General features: G+C 42.9%; 2 protein-coding genes across 3 annotated transcripts in view; one reads left to right on the top strand and one right to left on the bottom strand.

Moving 5' to 3' along the window:
• Positions 1–23: 23 nt before the first annotated feature.
• Positions 24–9,674, top strand: PSMC2 (proteasome 26S subunit, ATPase 2). The gene is made up of 12 exons (XM_061366297.1): positions 24–296; positions 2,900–2,937; positions 4,107–4,188; positions 5,363–5,462; positions 5,798–5,929; positions 6,539–6,611; positions 6,742–6,837; positions 7,088–7,252; positions 7,744–7,831; positions 8,538–8,740; positions 9,223–9,319; positions 9,405–9,674. Exons 1-12 carry the CDS (start codon positions 227–229, stop codon positions 9,560–9,562), a joined length of 1,302 nt encoding a protein of 433 aa, XP_061222281.1. The 5' UTR covers positions 24–226; the 3' UTR covers positions 9,563–9,674.
• A 4,120-nt stretch (positions 9,675–13,794) lies between these two features.
• Positions 13,795–25,061, bottom strand: part of SLC26A5 (solute carrier family 26 member 5) — a 36,464-nt gene continuing 25,197 nt past the window's right edge. For both annotated transcript variants that reach the window (XM_061366290.1, XM_061366291.1), the window contains exons 8-19: positions 24,181–24,263; positions 23,940–24,087; positions 22,671–22,784; positions 22,291–22,368; positions 21,437–21,532; positions 20,559–20,665; positions 19,338–19,407; positions 17,748–17,840; positions 16,740–16,862; positions 15,653–15,865; positions 15,330–15,384; positions 13,795–14,808 (exon numbers count right to left, since the gene is read on the bottom strand). In XM_061366290.1, the coding sequence (XP_061222274.1) occupies positions 14,675–14,808; positions 15,330–15,384; positions 15,653–15,865; positions 16,740–16,862; positions 17,748–17,840; positions 19,338–19,407; positions 20,559–20,665; positions 21,437–21,532; positions 22,291–22,368; positions 22,671–22,784; positions 23,940–24,087; positions 24,181–24,263 (1,314 nt within the window). In that variant the 3' untranslated portion in view covers positions 13,795–14,674. The remainder of the gene's footprint in view (positions 14,809–15,329; positions 15,385–15,652; positions 15,866–16,739; positions 16,863–17,747; positions 17,841–19,337; positions 19,408–20,558; positions 20,666–21,436; positions 21,533–22,290; positions 22,369–22,670; positions 22,785–23,939; positions 24,088–24,180; positions 24,264–25,061) is intronic.

Below are 25,061 nucleotides of genomic sequence, written 5' to 3'. Positions count from 1 at the left end.
CGCGGCGCACACCGCCTCGCCAGAGGCTGTAGCAGGCGGAACTCTCTAGCTGCGGGAGCGGTGCCCGGGGGGAAGGAGATTCCGGTGGCGCGGGTCCCGCGGCGCGCCCGGGCCGGTGCACCCTCCTTTGGTGTCCCCGCGGCGCGGCCTAGCTGGGCCCAGCCGGAAGCCCAGGGTGTGCTGCGTAACGCATCCGGGGCAGGGCCGGAGAGCAGGAGCCGCAGCGATGCCGGACTACCTGGGAGCCGATCAGAGGAAGACCAAGGAAGAGGAGAAGGAGGATAAGCCCATCCGCGGTAAGAAGCGATGCGGGCGGGGTCCCCGCCTTGCCGCCTCCTGAGTGGACCCCCGGCCTTGAGGGCGGGCTCGGCCGGTGCCGAGTCTGCGGCCCTGGCGAGGCGGTGTGGCTGAGAGCGGGGAGGTTGCGATGTGTTAAACATAAATATCAGCCTGTGAATCCGAGATTCTGCGGGAAAACTGAGGGGTATCAGGTCCGCGCAGGCTGCTGCTGGTAAGGCACTGATCGGTGCGTGGAGAGAGCAAGGTTGCAAACGTTTGTGGTGATTACATTGCCTGGGCAGGCCCAAGCGCAAATACAGGCTGAGGAGAAGGACTTGGGGGTGTTGGTCGACGAGAAGCTCGGTGTGAGTCGGCAGCGTGTGCTCGCATCCCAGATACCGACCGTATCCTGGGCAGCATCAATAGGAGTATGGCCAGCAGGTCAGGGGAGGTGATTCTGCACCTCTACTCTGCTCTCGTGAGACCTCACCTGGAGTATTGTGTGCAGCTTTGGGACCCCCAGCATGGGAAAAACATGGACTTGTTGAAGCGGATCCAGAGGAGGGCCACAAAGATAACCATAGGGCTGGAGCACCTCTGCTATGGAGACAGGTTGAGGGAGCTGGGATTGTTCAGCCTGGAGAAGGCTTGGGGCAGAATTTATAGCAGTCTTGCAATACATGGTGAGGTCTGCAAGGAATCTGGAAAGGGATGTTTTATAAGGGCATGTAATGACAGGATAAGGGACATTGACTTTAAACTGAAAGAGGGTAGATTTAGATTAGACATTAAGAAGTTCTTCACTATGAGGGTGCTGCAGTGCTGGCACAGGTTGCCCAGAGAAGCTGTGGCTGCCCCATCCCTGGCCTTTGAGCAACCTGCTCTAGTAGAAGGTGCCACTGCTCATGGCAGGGGATTGAAACTGGATGAGCTTTAAGGTCCCTTCCAACCCAAAGTGTTTTACTGATACTGTGATAATTTCCTTTTGTTAATTGGTGAAGTCCTGCTGAGCTACCAAACCCTGTGTTGCCCTTTTCATAAGTAAGTCAGTGAAAGCTGGTGAGAAGGAGGTGCCAAATTTTTCTGGTGGTACCAGCATAGTGTGAACATTGCCAGTTTGAATTTCATTTGCCTTTTTATTTCATGTTAGTAAGCATTAAATAATGCATCAGGAAGCAACAGCAATACCGTACATGATCAGTTACCGACTTTGAACTGTTACCACTCAAGTATCACCACTTCCAAATTATAACAACCTAGTGTTTAGTAGATACGAAAACATCAGTGGGGTAGTACAAATAACCAGGAAGGAAATAACAACACACATGCACAAAAGTGCTCTGAAAATACAGTATAATATGTACTGCACCCAGATATGCAATACTGTGTGGTTTGGGCTCCCTCTAGCATAAAAACATAGAGTGGAATTAGAAAAGAGAGAAAACTGAGGCCCAGGGATACTTAAGGGGAAGACTGTAATACAGCTGGGAAAAGGGATAGCTTTTGGGGAAAGGGAGAGGGAGTGTTAAAGGTCTGTCAAATGATGAGCAAATAGGGGTTGACAATAATAGCAAGTTGTGTTTTTCATAGTTAATTGAGACGGTCTGCTGGAGCAGTCGTGTGGGACTGTGCTTACATGTTCAGCCAGTGAGAGGTGTCCCTGCCCATGGCAGGGGGGGTTGGAACTTGATGATCTTAAGGTCCTTTCCAACCCTAACTATTCTGTGATTCTATGATTCTAAGTGATGCTGCTTGCTCCGGTGTGGGAACTCTGAGGCTCCAGTACAACTTTTAGATTCCAAGTTTAAGTAAAGTAAAAGGAAGCACAATGCTGAGTTAAACGGGGGCATTCCTTCCTGAGTAGTCTGTGGAAGCTGCTGAAAGTTTACAGGGATTAAAAAAACTGATAGAAATACTGACATAGGGAATATTTTTAAAGGGCTTTTTATAAGAACGTGTGACCTGGGCCCGGGGGCTCACTCTGTATTTGCCACATTCGTAGATGCTCCTGTTGGAGAAGGGATGTTTGTTGGACCAGACTCTCTATCTTGTCTTGTATGACGTTCCCATGTTTTCCATTTCACAATATTAAAACTCAGCATTGTCATAGTTATTGATTCCAGGCTGCTTTAGTGATTTATAGTAGTGTTTTGCTACCGAGAGCAGCTTTGCAAGATTAAATTAGATCTTAGGTTTGGTTGCTGTTCACTGCTCACACTGGGCATTTTGGAAGATATCACTGGTGGAAAGTGGTGACATTTCTTCATTGGTGTTTGCTTAAACATTAAGAAACAAGAAGTTGAAAAGATGAAGTCTTGATATCTTCAGTTTCTTCTCTGTACAGTCATAGGTCAGTCAGCTACCCTGAGTGAGGCAAAGTTTAAGTGGTGTGCTTGCTGTGAGCTCTGGGTGGTGTGGATTTTTGGCCTGAAGACTAGCTGGAGACCCTGTTTTGTTTTTCTATACTGTCTGATATTTCTTTGTCCTACTTTTGTTCAATGAAAAACTAGAAACTCAAAAGAACCCCTTTAAATACATGTTTTGATCTTCTAGAAGCAGAACTGATACCACTGGTTTTGTTTTTAAAAGTGTAAGCTAAATGTTTCCTGTTTTGTTTCAGCTCTGGATGAAGGAGATATTGCCTTGCTGAAAACATATGTGAGTAGCATGCATTTACTACAATGTTAAAGTAAAAAGCATACCCTGTTGGGAATTGAATGCAAGAGTGGAGGGATGTGTACCGAGTAGTTAGTAAATCTGTTAGTAGGTTGTGCTACAGCTGGGGGTTTCCTAGGGCTTCTTCACTAACCTGTAGTGACAGGACAAGGGGTAATGGGTTTGAACTTAAACAGGGGAAGTTCAGGTTAGGTATAGGAAGAAGTTCTCCCCTGTGAGGGTGGTGAGGCACTGGAATGGGTTGCCCAGGGAAGTTGTGAATGCTTCATCCCTGGCAGTGTTCGAAGCCAGGCTGGACAGAGCCTTGGGGTGTGACATGGTTTAGTGTGAGGTGTCCCTGCCCATGGCAGGGGGTTGGAACTAAATGGTGTTAAGGTCCTTTCCAACCCAAACCGTTCTGTGATTTTATGAGCTTGGGAGGAGTTTAAGGACAACAAGGCTTAAAATGCAAATCTTCCCTCTATCAGAAGGTACAGTGGGCCTGTGAAAGAATTCTTGACAAATGAAACTTGCGGCTTAGGATACGTTTGCCAAAAGTTTGAATATTCTTGACACTGAGACTCCTTTACAAAGCTCTGGAATATGCCTCCCAAGGCTTCTTTTTGGTTACCATGTTGATATGAAGATCTCATAACGGAGATCCTGATCTGCCCACACTAGGCAAGGCAAGATAGTAAAGCATTTTATCACATGCAAGTATTGAGCTTATGATTAGCCCCATGATCTTTCTGCTGTCTTTGGTGGATGATGGAAAGGTTGGGTAAGGTAGTTGAAGCACTAGTACAGATGATTTTCTGATAACGTATACAGAATTCTGTCTCCATATAATTTTTACTAAATCTGTTTTAAGCTTTAGGAAAAGCAATAGTTTGAAAAATAAGGCTGAACAGGTTTAAAAGAAAAACAAATCCTTGTAGTCTACAAAACGGAAAAATTTCCACTTGCACAATAAGTGCTGTGTACCTGCACTGTGGTCTTGCAAACAGCAATATTGTTACTGGAACTCAGTACTTGTTTTTTTGGCTGTGATGAGTAGTTGGTGTTACACCAAGACAGTCTATTGAACATCTTGACTCTGAACAGCTATTGTAATTTTTTCCTAAACATGAACTAATTTGAGTTATGAAATCTATGTGGTATTTCTTTTCCAGGGCCAGAGCACGTACTCAAGGCAGATCAAGCAAGTAGAAGATGATATTCAACAACTGCTCAAGAAAATCAATGAACTCACTGGTATCTTTCTTTCTTAAGATAACTTGGAATAGAAGAACTGCATAAGAAAGGCGGGGAGAGGCTTCAGCAGGTCCTGTTGCACGAGGACAAGGGGTGATGGTTTTAAAATAAAAGAGGGGAGATTCAGGCTGGATGCAAGGAAGAACTCTTTGCAATGAGGGTGGTAAAATCCTGGCACATGTTGCCAGAGGTGGTGGATGAACCTGGAGATATTTAAGACCAGGCCGGATGTAGTTCTGGGCAACCTGATCTAGATGAAGATGTCCCTGCTTATTGCAGGGGGGTTGGACTAGATGACTTTTGGGGGTCCCTCCCAACCCAAACTGTTCTCATGATTCTGTATACCAAAATTGGTGGTTGAAGAAGCTGCTCTTAAACAACTTCTGCATTGGTTTATTATTGTTGCTTTTCTCTATTTAGTAACATGAGATTTTTGCTTTGTAGGTGATGGTCTTTTGGATTGGGCAGGGCTAATCTGTACATACAGTTATGTGATTCTGTATTGTAACACCTTTTAATTCAAAACTGTAATTCTTATATATTACATGACATGAAACAAATGCCCCTATCTGCCACCAGATAATTTGTTGTGATTTGTGTCAAGCTGTGTTTGAATAGTGAGTGAATTTCCATAAACTGCAGTAACTCAACATATTAACATATTATCATTAAGCATTGGTTCCAGTCCTTCTGTAGGGAAGAAATGAGTATCAGAGCAGCTATCATTTAAAATCAGGTGGTTTAAATAAATACATCATGGAGATGGTACTTTTTCTGCCCATGTTTTGGAAGGTTTATGAGGTTTTTAATCTGTGTGAATCCCTTAGCTTCTGCTGTCTTGTGCTAAAACTTTCCGTCAGTGAAAGCACTTGCAAAGTTTCACTCCTTTTCTGCACCTTTCAGAAGCATACTTTAATACCTCTGTCCAGCTTGGTTGTAATGGTCCCTGTGCTGCACAGCTGTATTAGAGGATGCCTGGATTGGTATCTATGTGTTTAGGTGGCACAGTCACATGGGCCTCCTTTCTTTAGGAAGTCCATCAAAGATGTGTGTGTGTGTGTGTGTTTGGAGGTCTCAAAAAGCTTCCTGCAGGCTTATGTCTGTGGTTCTTGGTGTGGGAAGAATTGCTGGCATATCTGTTAGGTGCTTCCTTTTCAACCTGTGTTGTACATAGGAATCAAGGAATCTGACACCGGCCTGGCTCCTCCTGCTCTTTGGGATCTGGCAGCAGACAAGCAAACTCTCCAAAGTGAGCAACCATTGCAAGTTGCGAGGTGGGTGCATTCTCCTTCTTTGCAGTGGAGCTCTATAGTGTTAAAAACATGAGTTACAGCTTATGCATAGGCTACTTAAAAAATTAGGTTCACGTGTTGTGCATATTGAAAGTGCTTTTTACCATTGTATCAAAAAAGAACTGTGTTGTACTTGATGACATGTTACATACTTCATACTTCTTCCTGTAATTATTGTATGGTGCTGTGCTAAGAGAATGACAAGTACAATAGCTGTTTTGGTGTCTTTGAAAAACACAACTCTCTTACCTTGATGTTTATACAAATGACAAGCCAGTTAGTGTGCCTGGTGGTGTTAACTGAGTGTTCTGTATTAGGTGTACAAAGATAATCAATGCAGACTCTGAGGACCCTAAGTACATTATCAATGTCAAGCAGTTCGCCAAATTCGTGGTGGATCTCAGTGACCAGGTGGCACCTACTGACATAGAAGAAGGCATGAGAGTTGGGTGAGCAAAATCTTTATATTCTTGCAAGTTTACCTGGAGACTCAAGCTTGCTCATCTGATCTATTACTTTGACCTGTCAACTATTATGTTTTTGCGGTTGTTGTAATGATAGCACTAATGTCTTTCTGTTGGAAGACAGTAAGTCACATGTATGCTGTGCTGGAATCTTTGGATTTTGATGTCATTCTGGCGAAAGCCATGCATCATGGATCGAAACCGTTCAGTTTGGGCCCCAGTAGTCCCACATTCAGGGAGCCTGTGTAGCTGGCTTCCTCTTTGGCAGTCTTCACGGTTACACACAGGGCAGCCACAGGAAATATTTGCTAAGGAGGTGAAGCCTCTTACTTTTACAATCAATATTTTACCAGTTTGCTCTGTGGGATATTTTGAAGTTCATTTTTCAGAATACTTTGGAATTAATTTTTTTGGAACTTTTAAACTTCTCTGCAGAAGAATTCTGGTTTCTGGCCCACCTGACTGTTAGCTTTCAGGGCTGGGCTGTTGTGATGCCAGAGAAAACAGAATTTGGCTTCTAACTTACAGAGTTGTTTCTTCATGACAGTTTAATTAACCAGTGTTAAAATAATAGTCTTTATGCTTTCTTACCAGGGTGGACAGAAACAAGTATCAAATCCATATCCCCTTGCCACCAAAGATTGATCCTACTGTCACCATGATGCAAGTGAGAACTGCCTTTACTTATTGTGATATTGTTTTGTCTTGTAATTTTGATTAATTTGGCTGGATTTTATTCTGGGCTGGATAACACAGCATCAGGCTATTAACTGCTTGCTCACCTTGTTATTGTGTAGGTGGAAGAAAAGCCAGATGTCACTTACAGTGATGTTGGAGGTTGCAAAGAGCAGATTGAAAAGCTGAGAGAGGTGGTTGAAACCCCTCTGCTGCACGTAAGTAACCTCCAGGTTGAAACTTCTGTTGTTTTGAAAGTATTCTGCACATATGGTAGCATTTGAGAAAACAAGATAACCTAGCTGAACATAAATGCCTCAAGTGAGAGGAAGTCTCATTTTACCAAGTGAAGTCCAGCCCAGCCTGGTATATATTGCTGTTTGTTGATGATTTTCTTAACTTGTATATACATTTTGATGCAGTCTTTAAGTTGCACATAACCTTGCCATCTGTTTCCCACCATTACAGCCTGAAAGGTTTGTTAACCTTGGAATTGAGCCTCCCAAAGGAGTACTTTTGTTTGGGCCACCTGGTACGGGCAAAACACTTTGTGCCCGTGCTGTCGCTAACAGGACTGATGCCTGCTTCATCAGAGTCATTGGATCTGAACTGGTGCAGAAATATGTGGGAGAGGTAAGAGCAAATACTTAATGGAGTGTGCAGAGGTTTGCAGGTTTCCAGTGATGAGGACCAGACACCACAGTGGGTACAATGTACTTGCATGCTGGAGATACAACTAGGGGAGTAGCTGTCAGACACATGGCTGCAGGTCAGGCAGGCAGTGATAGGACCTGAAGTACACTGTCATTGACGAAATGGATTCTGTGGGTGCAGAGTTAAATCTGCAGTTCAGGACTCCAGGATTAGGATTCTGTTCCCAAGTCTGCCACTGATTTATCATTTGGGCCTGTGGTAAATGACTTCACCTAAATTTAAGAGTAGTAACTTGTCTCCCCTTTATAAATTGCTGTAAGATTTAGAATGTTCCCTTATATATGTATACAGATAGAGGACTTTTATGATCGGAACCTTAGAAGTGTTGTAAGCATGAAAAGTTTAATTTTTGTAGTTTTCTTTTGGAGTGCCTTGAATCTTAACAAAATCTTGCTGTTTTTTTCCTTCAGGGAGCACGAATGGTTCGTGAACTCTTTGAAATGGCCAGAACTAAAAAAGCTTGTCTTATATTCTTTGATGAAATTGATGCCATTGGAGGTATGTTGGTAATACCTATGGCTTTAAGCTCATTGGAGACCTTTCAAGTTTTCTTTACATGTTGTAATTCCGTATCAGTGCAAGAAATGTGCTTGTAAATACCTGTTCAGAAAAGCTATTACCAGCACCCCCCACGTGCAGGAGGCTGTCAAGAGGTGCTTTATATAGCCCAGATGAGAAGTCAGTTTGCATGTTTGGAACACCCAGAGTATTTGAACTTCAGTGAAGAACCTCTGCACAAAGTGTTGTTAACCTAAACCCCCTTCAGCTTCCAGACTACCTACCACATCTTTATACTGCCTGAAAATGAGTTATTTTTTTCACTCAAAGGAAGTACTTTGAGAGTAGAACAGTTTCCACACAGAGAAGGAGAAGAAGATTTTACTTGAGGGAGGGCAAAACAAATGCAGAAACGAGCTACCTTTGTACATTTCAGCAGCTTGGCCAGTGATTAGGCAGGGAGGTGGGCCCTTTCATACCAGGGATAAGTATACAGTGCTTATTATAACTGATGGGTAACAGCACTCACTCTTTGTTTGAAATACATTTTCAAATAACCCCTCACACCTTTTTAAACTTGCCACAAAGATCTGTACGTAATTTAAAATGGTTTTGCTGGTGTCTTCTATGCAGGAGCTGTGACACCTCATGCAGGCACTGAGGGGGTCCCTCTTTTGTGTGAAACGCGTGTGTCTTCTCTCTCCAGGTGCTCGTTTTGATGATGGGGCTGGTGGGGACAATGAAGTGCAACGTACTATGCTGGAGCTGATCAACCAACTGGATGGTTTTGACCCACGAGGCAACATCAAGGTGCTGATGGCTACAAACAGACCCGATACTCTGGACCCGGCACTGATGAGGCCTGGCAGGTTGGATAGGAAGATCGAGTTCAGTTTGCCTGATCTTGAGGTGAGAGTGCTTCCTCTCACAACTATGTGTAGTCTGGTACACTCTTCACTTAAGTGAAACTACATGGAAACTGGGGGGATTAAAGATGCGCCAAAAAGGTTTTTTCACTGCAGCTTCCTTCTCTGGCAGAGAAGCCTTGGTGAATAGCTGTAATCACTGCGTATTCTTGTCTGAACAGATAAGGAATCCTTTAGCCAGATTCATGATTCAGTTCTTAAGCTGGATTGTGTTTTGTTTGGCTCTTTTGAAAGAGATTTCGTGAGGTACTTCTACCACTAAAGCTCTTTCCAAAGTTACTTTCTTAATGTTACTTATCTGTAAGTAAAGTACTTACATTACTTATGGACAGTTAAACATGTGCAAACATGGGAAGCCTGGGCAGCAACTGGAAAGATCTATTCTCTGTCTGCCTTTGCTCTGCATGTGGACAGCTGCAGCTGTCTCTTTCAAGCCATGAACCCTTCTCCTCACTCTTCTTCCAGGGGCGTACTCACATATTCAAGATACATGCTCGTTCGATGAGTGTTGAGAGAGACATCAGGTTTGAGCTGTTGGCTCGGCTGTGTCCCAACAGCACAGGTAAGATGATTAATGTTTTATAAACAAGTTTGGGCTTCACCTTCACTGTGGTCAGTGTTGGATTGGTTTATCCCTGTCTTCGCAGGTGCGGAGATCCGCAGTGTCTGCACAGAGGCAGGCATGTTTGCTATCCGAGCCCGCCGGAAAATTGCCACAGAGAAAGACTTCTTGGAGGCAGTGAACAAAGTCATTAAATCCTACGCGAAGTTCAGCGCTACCCCCCGCTACATGACCTACAACTAATCCTTTGGAATGTCTTTCCTGTTCTTATAGTTAAACTTTCTGGGGAACCCAAATCCAAGTGTAGGAATCTCTGTCTTGTTCTTGGAAGCTGGAAATAAATGGTAAAATGGTAGCTGTGAATCCACTGTGAGCGTGTCTTACGCTAGGGGAGAATTGATGCTGTAGGAAAACAGCTCAGGGAGATTCCAGTGACATGGTCTAAGATAGTGAAGTATTTTTAAATTGGGCACCTGGGCAATGTTAGAAATCCACAGTTTACGATTTATACCCCAAAACTGACCATCCAAGCTGTGGAGGTGCTGAAAGATCCCCAAGTGGCTGCAGGGTTTCTGGATGTGCTCAGAAACATGGGTGCAATGCTTTGCATTTAGGTATAAGGATGTCCCAAGGAAACTTGCGAACTACCACGGGAAAAGAGCTGAGGAGAAGGGACATGCAGTGCCTCATGGTCTGAGTCATAACCCAGCTTAGGGAAGATGTGAAGGGATATTTTTTTCTCTCCTGGGTGGATGTGCACAAGTCCTTGGGTCCTGATGAAATCCATCTGCGGGTCCTGAAGGAGCTGGCAAATGAAGTTGCTAAACTGCTGTCCATCACATTTGAAAAATCATGGCAGTCAGGTGAAGTTCCCAACGACTGGAAAAAGGGAAATACAACCTCCATTTTCAGTAAGGGGAAAATGGATGACCCGGGGAATTACAGACCAGTCAGTCTCACCTCTGTGCCTGGCAAAATCTTGGAGCAGATTCTCCTGGAAGGCATGCTAAGGCACATGAAAAACAGCAAGGTGCTTGGTGACAGCCAGTATGGCTTCACTAAGGGGAAATCCTGCCTGACCAATTTGGTGGCCTTTCATGATGGGGTTACAGAACTGATGGACAGGGGTAGAGCAGTTGATGTCATCTACCTGGACTTGTGCAATGTGTTTGACGCTGTCCCACACGACATTCTTGTCTCTAAATTAGAGAGACATCAGTTTGATGAATGGACCACTCGGTGGATAAAGAACTGGCTGGATGGCTGCACACAAAGAGTTGTGGTCAATGGCTCAATGTCCAGGTGGAGACCAGTAACGAGTGGTGTCCCTCAGGGATCAGTGGTGGGACTGGTCTTGTTCAACATCTTTGTTGGTGACATGGACAGTGGGATTGAGTGCGCCCTCAGCAAGTTTGCCGATGACACCAAGCTGTGTGGTTCGGTTGATACGCTGGAGGGAAGGAATGCCATCCAGAGGGACCCTGACAGGCTTGTGAGGTGGGCTGATGCCAACCTCATGAAGTTTAACCATGACAACTGCAAGGTCCTACACCTGGGTTGGAGCAATCCCAGGCACAGCTACAGGGTGGGCAAAGAAGAGATTCAGAGCAGCCCTGCGGAGAAGGACTTCGGGGTGTTGGTTGATGAGAAACTGAACATGAGCCGGCTTCAGTGTGCGTTTGCAGCCCAGAAAGCCAACCGTATCCTGGGCTGCATCAAAAGGAGGGTGACCAGCAGGTCGAAGGAGGTGATCCTGCCCCTCTACTCTGCTCTCCTGAGACCTCACCTGGAGTATTGTGTGCAGTTCTGGTGTCCTCAACATAAAAAGGACATGGATCTGTTGGAACAAGTCCAAAGGAGGGCCACGAGGATGATCGGGGGACTGGAGCACCTCCCACATGAAGATAGGCTGAGAAAGTTGGGGCTGTTCAGCCTGGAGAAGAGAAGGCTGTGTGGAGACCTCATAGCAGCCTTCCAGTATCTGAAGGGGCCTATAGGGCCATCCCTATAGGGGATGGACTCTTCATTAGGGACTGTAGTGACAGGACAAAGGGTAATGGGTTAAAATTTAAACAGGGGAAGTTTAGATTGGAAATAAGGAGGAAATCCTTTCCTGTTAGGGTGGTGAGGCACTGGAATAGGTTGCCCAGGGAGGTTGTGAATGCTCCATCCCTGGCAGTGTTCAAGGCCAGGTTGGATGAGGCCTTGAGTGATATGGTTTAGAGCGAGGTGCCCCTGCCCATGGCAGGGGGGTTTGGAACTTGATGATCTTAAGGTCCTTTCCAACCCTAACTATTCTATGATTCTATGTGCTGGTACCATCATAACTTGTTTGTTTTTTTAATTCAGCGGTTTTCTTCATCCCTTTTACTGAGTTTCCCTATTACAAAATAGTAGGTGGGTCAAGGAGGAGGAAGAAGCGTAATTTCTTAGTTCTAAGCGAAGATTCCTTTATTTGGTTCCTGCTCTTAAAAGGATTCAAGTTGATAAAGTTTTTGGTAAGAACAGTCTGGGGTGGAATGCAGGTTCATTGATGAGACAGACTTTTTCTTGTCCAGCCTGAGCAGGAGTGGTGTTTCAGGAAGTTTCTGACTGGTTCAGAAAGCAGCAGAGGGCACCTCTCTTTACCAAGAGCAGTACTTGAAATTCAGTGTTACTTTTTACTTCTGCAGCTCTTGGTGACAGTTCTCTGAACTTCACAAACTTGAGTTCGCGAGCTCTGAGACATCCCACTCAGGGAGATGCTGGTCACAGCCTGCTGTGGTCCAGGAGAGCTCAAATGGCCTCACTTAAGACAACTCTTTATTGGGTCACAAGATGATTGGCTTTAATCATCAGTAAATTTCCATCCTGCCCACAACCCGAGTCGGTAATTACTAGTTCCAGTAACAGTGTACCATTCTAGTCTGGCTACAAGCAAGGTGAGGAATCTTCCAAGGCTTTTGAGGGATAACTGATGGATTGATTATTCCTTAGCCAGGCAGCAGGAGTCCCTGCTCTGGTCAGTACTGTTCCCTCCTTAACCATGCAAAAGTGCCTGGTGCAGCCAAGGGACACTTCACTGCCCAAGTAATGTAAGAAAGGCCAAGGCCTGACAAGGATTCCTGAGATGGCAGAGCTGCCCTGGGCAGAGTGGGGGGCATGCATCACCACAGCCAGTCAATGCAGACAAACTGGAGGGAAGAAGATGAACCCTGTTCAGAGGTTACAGGATGTGCTGACAAGCCTCAGGTAAGATTTAGATAGCAGTCTGTTAATCAGTATGCGAAAGAGGAAGTCAGTTCACTCTGCAGTAGATAACTGGCTGGCAAGGGGGAAGCAGTGCTTCAGCTGGTGGCAGCAAAGCACAGGAGGAGGCAGTACCCAGAAACAGGTTGCAGAGTTCCAGCACCACCCAGCCTGGGATCTAGGACTTCCGAGCAAAGGTTTCCAGTCCAGCATCTCAGCAATTCCCAGGAAGAGCTGCTCCTGTTATGAGGGTGGGAAATGCAGCATCAGTTGTACCTTGTACCACTGTAAGGTCTGGCATGGATATGGCTTCCTGGGGTGGGGGAGCAAAGAAGGCGAGGAGCAGGAACCTGAGCCAGACACACACCTCCAGGGACCTTGGCTTGTCCCACAGACAGTCTTCCCAAGACAAAGAAGAATATTCTGGCAAGTCATAATCACTTTATTTTGCAAGTTGACACAATTTTGACATAAAGAGACTACATAGTTAAAAACTGAAGCTGCAACAAGCTGAAAGTAGAAAAATATACTGTATGTAGGTACAAAGGCTTGTTAAACTAGTTAACATTATAAAATGTACCAAAAGTTGTTTAAATAAGCACACCTGATGTGTTAACATGCATTGAATTCCTCCTTTGAACTCCAGCTAAGCAGTAATTTCTGATGCAGAAAGCTTCCTATCCCTATTGGCAGGGAGTCTGAGGAAATAAAACATCTTCCCTGACTGCCCCCAGTTCCTGGGAAACCTGGTTTACCTGAAGCAAGCCCTAATCGCAAGAGAGCTTGAAGCAAAATGAAAGTATTAAGATCTGCATTCAGACGAGGGGAAGTCATTTGAATTCCCTTATGCACAGGACCTTTGATTTGGGGGTGCTAAAGGAAATGTCACTGATGCTCCACTTCCCCAGTGCTGTTGAAATAACCTGGAGAGAAACACCTTGAGGTTCCTACCCTTGCTCAGATTCACAGTGATTGCTGTTAAGGGAATAGAAGCACTGAAGATTTCTTTCTTTTCCTTGAATTACATTTCCATGGCTTTCATCTCATACCTGAAGTTAAGCAGTACCACAGCAGCTGGGCTGTGCAGACAGCAGAAGAAAACCCACACTACTGTTCCTTTTAAAAACCCCAATCGTAGTATTTTTGAGTTCAATTGAAATCTGTTTCTCAAAGCACTTAAAAGCTGAGGCAGAAGCAGCACTGCTGGCAGGAAGATGTCTCAGGCAACACAAAAGTACTTGTCTGGGGGGAGGACCACTGAGACTTTAGACCTTGTCTGCATTTTTATTCCAGCTTAAGAGACTGCACATTGGGTGTCAGTTCTCAATGTAATTTTAATAAGCTTCACTCTTGCCTTCAACCATTTTTGTCTTCAAACTTTGAAGCTAAACTAATTTTAGCTCAAAATCAAGCGTAGTCTTTTCTACAAAGCATAACTGGGTTTTGGCAGTGAAAGTACTGTATTGATAATGTAGTAATTCAATGACACATTTCTATTTGAAGCTCACTTAGAGTGAAAACATTCAGGCAATGAAGAGTTTAGGTGAGACAGATCAGATACCTAAAAAACCCAAACCAACTGTACCATCCAGGTTTAAAAAGAGCAGCAACTAAATGCCACCAGTGTGAATTCATTAATCCAGCTGGCAGACTGTTGTATGATTTTGTACAACTGTTGTATGCAGTTGTTGACATCAGGCTTTAAAAGTCAGCTAAGAAAGTTCTTTAAAGACACTGGGACAGTGCATTGTAGTTGCAGAACACTTACTTCCTGCAAGATGCCACCTTGTTGTGAGTTAAAGCGCCCATTTTCTCAACAGGAATCGGAATGTCAGCGTATCCGTCAGATCCTGATTCTAGCAGAACACACTGAATTTTCTTGTCTTGCATAATTTGGTGCTTGTATGCTGTTGGAAGGCTGTACCCTGATTGAAGGAATAAAATCAAGAGCATGAAGGCTTCCACTTCCTTATCCACTCTTCCTACAGAAGATAAGCACCACTCTATACCCGTAGATACAAAAGGCCTCAGGCTCTCTTTAAACCTTTTGTGCAAATTAAATATTCAGAAAGAGTCTCCATCAGCATAAATCTGGCTTCCATCCTGCTCGATGCCATTCTGCAGAGGTCAGTCAGCTTGCGAAGCAGACCTGTCTTTCACTTGGCAAGCCAGGACAGCATCGTGAATACTGTGAAACAGCAACTCTCTCGTTACAGTGTTATCAAAAAAATTCAGTCTTGTCAGCTCATTCATAACAGCGCCTAAAACCAGAAACCAAACATGGCATCAGTGCGTAAAATAAAGTACAAAGATGGAAGACAGTGGTATCTTGGGAAGAAGACAACACTTTGTTCTCTGATTTGTTATTACTTAAAACATTTAAAATAGCCAGGTGGATCCCATGCTACTTCTACTCCAAACAGATACATACAGAGAGGCCTGTTCTTGGCCAAAGGTGATACAGTTCTAACTATCAGAAACTTGGAACATTGCAGGCTTTCCTCCTCATTAGATTCGTACAACAATTTCAAGATACAAAGTTTGGTGTGGCATTTACAATTTGCCAGCTGGAATAAATGGAAGCAGGATCTAGTCCTGATAGAATTGTGCTCTACTTTCACTAAAGTGAAGGCTTTAATGCATATGGGCTTGCTTTTCCTCAAATCCTTTGCTTATGTGATGTGCTGATACTACTGAGGCACCTGGCAGCAGAAAATTCGGGACCAGAGGGAAAGAAAGGAAATACACTGTCCCCCATAAAGTTCACAAAACCCCAACTCACCATTGCAGCTGGCAATACAGACACAGACACCAACTTCTTTGTATTCTTTTATAATCTGCAACAGAGTTAAACTGAAGTTAAACACAGGTATATCATTGTACACACTGGCATTCTGGGAGATGTAAGCCTATTACTGTGAAAGCTGTACAGTTTACCTTCCCCAGAATTCAGCTAGAACTTACAGAGCTACAGAATTAAATCCATGATTAGGTGAGATACTGGACTGTACTTGAGCTGGCATTTATGTCTCCTGCTGACAGGTTCCCTATTAGGTATCTCACAAGTTTTCTCTGGGTTTTTCTGGGGAAAAAAGCCCTACTTACTGATTTTAGTGTTTTTGCTCCAACTGAATCCACAAAGTTCACCGGGGCAAAATCCAGAATTAAAGAGTGGATGTTTGCTTTGGGCTCCACAAAATGTTCATGTTCATCAGGAGATGTGTCTTGTACGCTAGCATCTGCAGATGCAAATTTCCCATTTACAGGTAACTCATCATTTGCTATCTCATGTTTTACATTTGCTTCCACATCGTTAGTCTGAGAGAGAAGATAAATAATGTTTAATGACAGCCAATGCTTGTTCAGCGTAGATCCTCTTCCTCCCCATACTTGTCTGTTGCTTCCGCCTTTAAACGGTGTATAGCTCCTAACCATGACAGGCACTGGCTGTACATGCATGCATACTTCCGTATCTCACATACATCAAGGTTCATTCTCTTATGCCCAGCCTTTATACAATCATTTAAATAGCTTAAAGCTGTTATCTTAGGAGGGAATTACCCATTTCCTTCAAGCACTGACACCTGCTCATATGTTCTCACTCCATTTCCATGCCTTAACCCTGCTGATCCTGTCAAGGCCTATATATTCAAAAGAAGCAACAGCTACTGGGCTCTTAAGTTAGGCTTTTAGTAAAAAAAAAAAAAAAAAAGGTATAAAGCTCCCAGCATTGGGGTGAATTTAAACATGCATAACAGTACAAGCATGTTCCAAACAACCCTTCTCAATGTACCTGCCTCACTTAACCACGGCAGGATCAGCAGAGCCAACGGCAGGGGCTGCTAATTTTAATTGATTTCATTATATCCTATTTCTGCACGATTATTCCAAGTGTATGGGGAGGGACAGAGGCTGGGTCATGCCAGTTTCTGCTGACATCACTGATGAGTCAGTCTGACTTTATGGAAAGGCTCCCCTATATTCTACCTGCCTGTAATCAAGGTTCAACACAATCACCTGGTCCTGCCATGAACCCCTGATCCTCATGCTGTTCCCTCAGCAGCCTGTCCACACTGCAGAGTGCTTGCTCCTGAAGCCTTCCTACCTCAGCAGCACTCTGCACCTTGTTTATACAAGAACAGTAACAGCACGAAGCAGCATAGTAGCTGATAAAGCAGAGGTAAATATTTACCGAAGACTTGACCAATTTCAGTACAGCTTTCTTTTTGAGTTTATTTGCTGCCTTGATTTCCCTGGCATGCCTCTTCCGGGCTTTTTTCCTTGCTGCTAATATTGCACAAGGGTCCACTCCAGTCTGTCATGAAAAGAAAGCATGATCAGAGGAGATTCAGCTTGTTGGGATAACACTGCAGCATCAGTTAGCCCTGAATTAATCACTGTCATGAATTTAAAACACAAGCCTCCATTGTTCAGCCTCTCTTGGTGGGGGTGAGAAGGGTATCAAGTAAGAAGGAATAATCTTGGCAAGTGCTGTGTTAACAAGACGAAAAAGAGACGTATCACATTCTTTTCTTTAAATCAAAAAGTGCCATGTTTCAATGGAAGGCTGATTTGAGTGAAGAGAGCAAAGGGGAGAGAAGTGCTTCTGGCCATCAATCACTCTTGCTTTGTGAAGGTAAGTACCACCCACCTGGTTTACAGGACTCACCATGGGAGCTACAGAAAAATTGTTCAGAAGTTAGTATAGGTGCCAGGCCAGGCAGTTCTGCACTCAGCTAGTGCTGTTATTGCCATTCCCACCCAGTCAAACATCACTTAGGCAGCAGGCGAGGCATACTCTGTATGCAGGTCATTTGTTCCTCATGAGAGGCACTAAATGCCCACAATATTCCACAGCTCACACACTCCAATAAAGTTTATCACCCAAGAAGGAAGCTTTCACTCCCAGACATTTTGTTTTCAGTTTAGCAAACACTATTTTCCTCTAGAAAAAAAGACGCGTTTGACCAGTTTGTGCTCTGCAACCACTGCACTCTTCATTCACAAGCAGGCAGTATTAAGTTACAGTTTACTAGTTTATTCCCTCCCATCAAATTGTTGCTCTCTAAGATGACGTGCAGTTGGCTGGAGGGTCACCTTCTCATATCTTACTGATCACCAGGGGCCACAGGCTGAAAGATGTTCCAGAAACCAGTTTGAATTTTCAAGACATGGACATTAAAGAATTTGCTTGACTCACCTTTTTCTTCAGTGCACTTGTATACGACTCGCTATTGGCAAAATAAAGTGATGCATTAGCTTGAAATATTTTTATTCCAGGATATTCTTTTACCTAAGGAAAAGAATATTGGATGTGCATAGTTAAGTATTATCTGCACTAGAAGAAAAGCACCTGTGTGATCACAAGACACATGAATATGCAGCAACACAACAGCCAACCCAGAATGGCTATTGGCATGTGTCAAATAAAGAAGGTTGACTCTGTTGTGAGCAAAGCTGATCAGATCAGAGCCTCTCCCCTTCCTGGTGTAATACTGCACACAGTCGATGCCATGTAACATTTCTTCTTCTTTATAACAACAAAATGTACAGTCATAAAAAGGAATTTAATATTTGCAGTTCTCTGATGTTGCTATCTGCAGGTGGATTACCGTGAGGAAATCATGCAGATCTAGGAATACTTCCTTTCAGCCTCCCTTTCTACAAACATAATGACCTATTGCTCTCTTTCCCTCTTTCTCATTTCCTCAGCTACCAAAACCAGACCCTTTCAAATCTTTGGTTTTAAACAGGCCTTCAGATAGATAGGTCTCAATATCACTTCTTTCCTCTGCTTTCAATTAAGTCATCCTTAAACAGGCTGCACTCTTGGCATGTTACATGCAAATGACCAGGCCAGCAGCAGAGATCTAGCCTGCCATATGCTGCCAATTTGTCTTTATACAGGAGAAGGAAATGCTGACTGCAGTCAGAATAACAAAAATGGAGTTTCCTCTTTGCATACAGCTACAAATATGCCCACATATACTTCTGCTTTGTATCTTATTCAAAGCAAAACTGCTAGTGAGAATATTTTCAGCTTACAGCATCATCTTTTCACACAGGTTTTTATAGACTTAAAAACCTAGACTTCTACAGTCTAGGTTTTTAAAAGCCTAGACTTTACTAGGCTCCTCAGTAAAGGGAGCTGTAGCCTTAACAGCAGCACCTTTGAGAACACAGCAGAGTGCAGAAAATTGTAGTTTCCATTTGTGAATAAATACAGCATGTTTATATCCATTATATTGACAAAATATACTGCTTTCACCAACTTTTACTTGAACAAAATGGCGTTTATAAGAAGCTAAGTGCATGGCAAGCAATTGTGCCATTAATCATCTACATTCAATAAGCAGGGGATCGGTGGAGGCACGGAGATGCTGTTTCAAACAGCTGGTGGAATTCCAAAGAACATATCAGTTTGGATCCTGGGTTCCATGGATTTCATGCAATACTGTCACACAAGTAAAGAAGGTGGCCTTGTATGTACTCGTGTACATAGAAGGTTTAGTAGTGGTATTCCTACAAACCTGACCATTTTGTACAAGCTAGTACAATGGAAGTAGTATAAAGGTTACTGGTCAAACATACATGCAGTATCAAAGCCTAGCATTTTGAACAAAATACCTTTTACTACTAAAATAATGTTTATTTTCTTTTCCTTCAACACAGGTGAATGCTAGGCAGGCAACAATGTTATGAGCAGTATGGTAGGGCTAAGCAGCAAATTGCCACAGTCATCTTTGCTCTAGTACATAAAACTCTTCAATGCAGAAGAATGCACTCCTACCTCTTCATATTCTTCCACATTACAGTAGATGTCAGTGTCAGGAATCTGACCAAGGATTCTGTATTGAGGGCTAGAAAGAAATGGAAGCAAATGTTTCAGTAATACACTTACAAAGTGGAAAAGTGAGTGCTTGATACAGATTGAAACTTACTTTAATGGTCATTCTGCAGTGCCTGCCTGGTACAGGCTTATCTAAACACAGTAGGCAGTTTATGGCAGGAATATAATAAAGGGACAATTTGGTGACCAGACAAGTTTGCTTCTGCCAGTGCAAAGCCAATTTATAAACTTGGCACTATAGTGTTGTCATGTTCTGAAAAGCATGGGGCAAAGCATGAGAAGGTTCAGGGCAAGCTCTGTTTGGCAATAACTGGCACAACTACATCGACTACCTTGCAAAAATGGAAACTCATGCTGGTAGGAAACATGCTGCAATGTCAAAGAGCCACTCTGCTCCCAAGGACTATTCCTGAGCAGATGAATATTGCCAACTTACAAGCAATGTGACAGCAAAGTACATTATTGTTCTGTTTGCAAGAACAAGAATGTACAGAGATGGCAGAAAAATACTCTTATTTATGCAGAGGAAATCTTAGAATTTGGTTTCATTCCAACGCAGACTGAAACCAGGACTTTTATACAGAAAAAAAGAAGCCTCACATGACAGTCCTATCCACAAATGCAAGAAATCGTTTCACTGTAGACCTAGAAAGCTTCATAGAAAACTTCTGTCACTTGGAATGGGAAAGAGGAGAAATGATGTGAAAAACTAAAGGGCAGGCACAACTTTTTGATGAATTAGAACTTTCTTATAAAATAACTAAACATTCATCTAATGATAATATGACACAACTTCTGCTTGACCTTGACAATTAGTGCACAGAAATGTAATCATTTACTGAAACTGGCATCGAGCAGATTCAAAGTTCTGAACTCTAGGCATTAAAAACAAGTAAAGATAATTAATAAATAAAAGAAATCAGATTCTTATGTTTATCATTGGAATTGCAAGTTCATGTCCTCTAGAAATGTTGTTCTCAGAAAAATAAAATATGAACCCTGGATCAGGGCCACAAGAGCATGGCCTGTATTATGAGGCAGATTCTATACTGTATACAGTTGAAGGGAGTGGAATGGTCTTCTGTTGATTTGCACCCCTTAAACAAACAAAACCACACAGGAGATCAGCAAACACTAATTTTGATAAAGAAGAAATCTGACCTTTGTGTTCTGTAAATAACGGTTATCATCGCAAACGCTACTGCAGTAAGCAAACCATAGTCCAGTCCCAGGAAAAGAGAAGCCAGAAAAGCTACCACCCAGATGGCCTAAAACAAAGAAAAAGTCTGAATTATTACGTGTCCTTTGTGTGTCTGCAGCAAAAACAACAGCGTAATTCAGCCTCAAAACCTATGTATCAATTCTGTTCTGGAACACACTATAATGTAATCCATCATGATAGCAGACTGTAATTATGTTAACCTTTCAGAAGGGGTAAAAGCTCAAGGCACACTAACACAACATCTGACAAACCATCACAAATTAATTAATGCTTTAAGTCCTGTTCTCCAAGGAATCCTGTGTTACCATCAGACTCCAAATACCTTAGGATTAAAAAACACATATTCAAGGCCTGCAAGTAGCTCTCACTTAACTTCCTTCAGCCAGTTAATCCAGGAGAAAAATGCCACTGATATGTTCCCTCTGATACACTCTCAGTTCTGGCCCACTCCAGCCAGGTTTTTGGCGGATGGCAAATACCTTCAACCAGTTTTCTTTGTTGCTCTATTCTTCAAATTATTCCCAGACATTCCCACAGCCTTCAGCGCAGTTCCTATAGCAACACTGCAAATGCTTCGCTTTTACTGCAACCAAACTACTCTGACCTGAGTTAAAGGTTGCTGAAAAACCACCAAAACATTCTTGTTTGCAACAGATCACTCTCCTCGGGTACTTACAGCTCCATGTCTCACGCTCATCTGCAATGCAACACCGATTTGTAACTCTTTGATAAGTTTCAACTTGTTTGGGGGTCAGGAAGAAGAGGAGCAACAAATTTAATACAGTAAAATATATGCACTGAGCTGTGTATTACTCACCAACTCAATCCTACTGGTTCTCCAGAAGTGTGTGACATCTCCAAACTGTTTAAACATTCCTTTCAGGTTCACCATGACAATTGCAGCAAGCACTGTCTAAGAATATTGCACAAATGCAATTTTCAGAAGCAAAATAAACCCAATGCCAAGTAAGAACTTGAGAGCATTACAAATAGCTGTATTTCTGTGCTATGGGACAGAAGGAACTGGGGCTGTTTAGCCTGGAGAAAAGGAGACTCAGGGTGGACCTTTTCACTCTCTACAACTGGCTGAAAGGAGGTTGTAGTGAGGTGGGGGTCAGTCTCTTCTCCCAGGCAACAAGCAATAGAATGAGAGGAAATGGTCTCCAGTTGCACCAGAAGAGGTTTAGATTGGATATGAGGAAAACCAACTTCACTACAAGGGCTGCCAAGCACTGGCACAGGCTGCCAAGGGAAGTGGTCGAGCCACCATCCCTGGAGGTATTAAAATCAAATGCGTAGATGTGGCACTTAGGGATGAGGTTTACTGGTGGACTTGGCAGTGCTAGTTTTATGGTTGCACTTGATGATCCTAAAGGTCTTTTCCAACCTAAATGATTCTGAAGGGGAATTGTTTGAAGGTATCATTTTTATATTCTAAGGACAGAGCCCGGAATATCCAATATTAAAAACATCAACAAAAATCATGCTGGATCCTCCAAAATATTATTAATTTCTAGTCTAATTACAGCAAAAATGCATACAGAATTTAAAGGTTTCTGGACAAGGCCTGACTGTGTTGCTTACTGATCATCCCACAACCTCTGTTTTAGGCAATATTCACTGGCCTCTGTTCACTGACAATGCAATGCCTAACAGGCAAAACTGCCTTACCTGTGGAAGCGGTTCAAAAAGGTATCCAATAGCCACAATTACCAGCAGAACCATAATGGAGGAGAGAGTGCCTGCAATCTGAACAAAAGAAGACAGAAATTACTTCAAGTGCCCTCAAAGGGCAGTATTACTGATTAGCTTACCCCTCTCATGCTTTCCACAAGGCTGGTTGCTCAAATGACTTTTGATCCCTCCCACTCAGTTCACCCATTCTGGCTGTTGTGTGGCTTTCTCTCCTGGCCCAAATTTGAAACATGGGAAACTCCAGTCATTCCTTCTGGCCCAGGCAGAGAAATCTGGCAGTCTAGTGAAGCTTCAGATGCTAGCTTTGGAGCTCCAAAAAGCAAACTGGGTTTGGCTCAAAATTTGGGTTTACATACCTGTGTTTTCCCACCGGTGCTTTCCTGAACAAGACTCCGAGACATCGAGCAAGTGACTGAAAAGCTTTGGAAAAAAGATCCCACAGAGTTACATATTCCCAAGGCAATAAGTTCCTGTGTTAAACAATAAAGTAAAACAAAATCAGTTACACCGAGCAACTGTATAAAGCTGGAGCTACCCATACATATTAATAACAACATCTTATTTACAGTGCTTTTGAGCAATCTTATTGCAGAGAATAAGTAACCTGATTGTTGCTTATAATTGTGGTTCTCACACAATCACCAGCTGATACATGTTAAATCATCTGTTAAATAAAGTGTCTGATGAAGTGCCAGAGACATTTGCCATCTTTTAATGTTATGGTAATGAGTCAGATTGAAAACTAAAATGAATGACAGCATTGCTTGTTTCAAGGATTTCTTCAACTTTGGTATAACTTGAATTTCAATCCTGAATATACACGGAAAATGGTTTCTCATACCAACACTATTCTTTGCTTCCCACCCTAAACTATCTGGTTAGTACTATCAGAACCAAGAGCAGTGTTGGCTGTGTTTCCATGGATGATAATCCATTGCTGTACATGACAAAACCAATGTGTGTCCATTGTTTCATCAAGAAGATCCCTCACGAAAACTGTTATTGTGAGGGAGATCAGAGCTCCATCTACCTCAGTACTGTGTTTCTGATTTGTAAGAAAGTATTTGCTTGCAATGAGGCCTCCCAGATTACTCTACATCCTGCTATTTGTAACTGAGGTGATCTGAGTTACAGGTTCTTAATGGGTTTTTCTCTTTGCATTTGTACAGTCCTTTTTTTGTTTGCTTAAACACTCGGCATGCACTGCATGCTGTGACAAGGAGTTCTGTGGTTTAAGATCCAGCTGAAATAGCGTATGGCACTGAGGAAAAGATCTACAATGAACAACCATGCATATGTCCAAGTCTAACAGAATCAAGTTCCCCAAAATGAAGCTAAAAGTGAAATTGGCTATTAAAACACAGCCAGAAGAACTTAAAATAATTCCTCCCATTTAAATGTGTAGGCCATCAAAAATCTGACCTGATTCCACTGTGAAAGAAAAACTTACTTTTCACGGAATCATAGAATAGTTAGGGTTGGAAGGGACCTTAAGATCATTTAGTTCCAACCCCCCTGCCATGGGCAGGGACACCTCACACACGTTGTCCAATATCCCTTTCTATTTTAACAACATAATAAAGGTGCTTCTGAGAATTTCCAACAAAGCAATCCCAATACTTTACCTGATTCCCATTAATGGTGTAGCCATGTTTAAGGGCAAAGATTTTGGCCATCGATACAGCCATTGAAAATCCAACTATTGCTATTGCTATTGCATCCACAAATATTGATGGGATGAGCTGAATCTCGGGAACTGCTGGTGGACGTAACCTTGGAGATGAAATAATATTTACAAATTACTATAAGAAAAGCTACATGCCATACAGAAAAGGCACAGTTTCAGTAAGTATATATCATTCCTACCCTTGAGGAATATTCCCAACAACATCCACTTTGTATGACTCATTCAGATTCATTCCAGCTGAAACTCCTGTGCCAATGATTACCTAAAAATCCAAACACATTTGTAAACCTCAGCTAGAAAGAGAAAAAGCACCCTGAAGAACTAATAACAGCTAGCTGATTATGAATAATACACACAAGGAATTACATTTATTTGTCAATCAGTTTTCTAGGATTTAGGGGGTAAAGAAATAGACAAAAAGGAGAAAGTATGATGAGTTTCCCTCCACCATGTTCAACCCTCACTGGTTTTATGAAGTCTTCTTGGAAACAGCTGAATGGAACATGCTATGGTAGAATATGAATCACTCAAATTCCCTTGACCTGAGCCAAGCTCAAGCAAAATAGCGTATTGGAAACTGAATGCAAGGACAAAGCAAGGACATCTGCACTGCCATATTTTCATGTGCATAGCCAGCATGCTATCTGTGAACAGAACCAGTGCACCACCAGTGACTGTTTTGCTAGTGCCTTATCAAACAATACCCTGCTACACCACCTGCATCATCTCTCAACAGCATCCCTTTTCTTTGTTCCTTCTATCTAGATTGTACCCTTACCTTCAGTTATTCCCTTTCTTGGCTCTGACTTTGTGCAGGGTGTTTTGAGAGCTCTAGTTATCCAAAAACTCATTTTTAAATCCAACCACTTTTAAAGGTGGAAAGTAATCTGAGATGTGAGCTTTGTGTGCACTAAGATGGTCTGCTTTATCCATGTATTTTGGAGTAGTCGTTCAAAACAGAACCAATGCTGCAGTTAGTTATCAGTCTCAGAAACAGAGAAGGAAGGTTAAGTAGCAAGTCCAGTTAGCTCTACCACTGCATTTTAAAAAGCCAGCAAGC

This window comes from Neopsephotus bourkii, unplaced genomic scaffold (genome assembly GCF_033783945.1).
Source record: "Neopsephotus bourkii isolate Nb327-2 ecotype Australia unplaced genomic scaffold, CSIRO-AGI_Nbou_v1 NB_1328, whole genome shotgun sequence".
NCBI lineage: Eukaryota > Metazoa > Chordata > Aves > Psittaciformes > Psittacidae > Neopsephotus > Neopsephotus bourkii.
Note: the sequence above shows the minus strand (reverse complement) of the source record. Positions and strands in the feature narration are given on the sequence as shown.

Bases quoted from the DNA above. Each gene is read 5' to 3' on its own strand.
- PSMC2 (XM_061366297.1), top strand. From the start codon at position 227: ATGCCGGACTACCTGGGAGCCGATCAGAGGAAGACCAAGGAAGAGGAG. The intron at 7,253-7,743 runs GTAAGAGCAAAT...TTTTTCCTTCAG, and splicing joins TGCAGAAATATGTGGGAGAG to GGAGCACGAATGGTTCGTGA. The intron at 9,320-9,404 runs GTAAGATGATTA...CTGTCTTCGCAG, and splicing joins GCTGTGTCCCAACAGCACAG to GTGCGGAGATCCGCAGTGTC.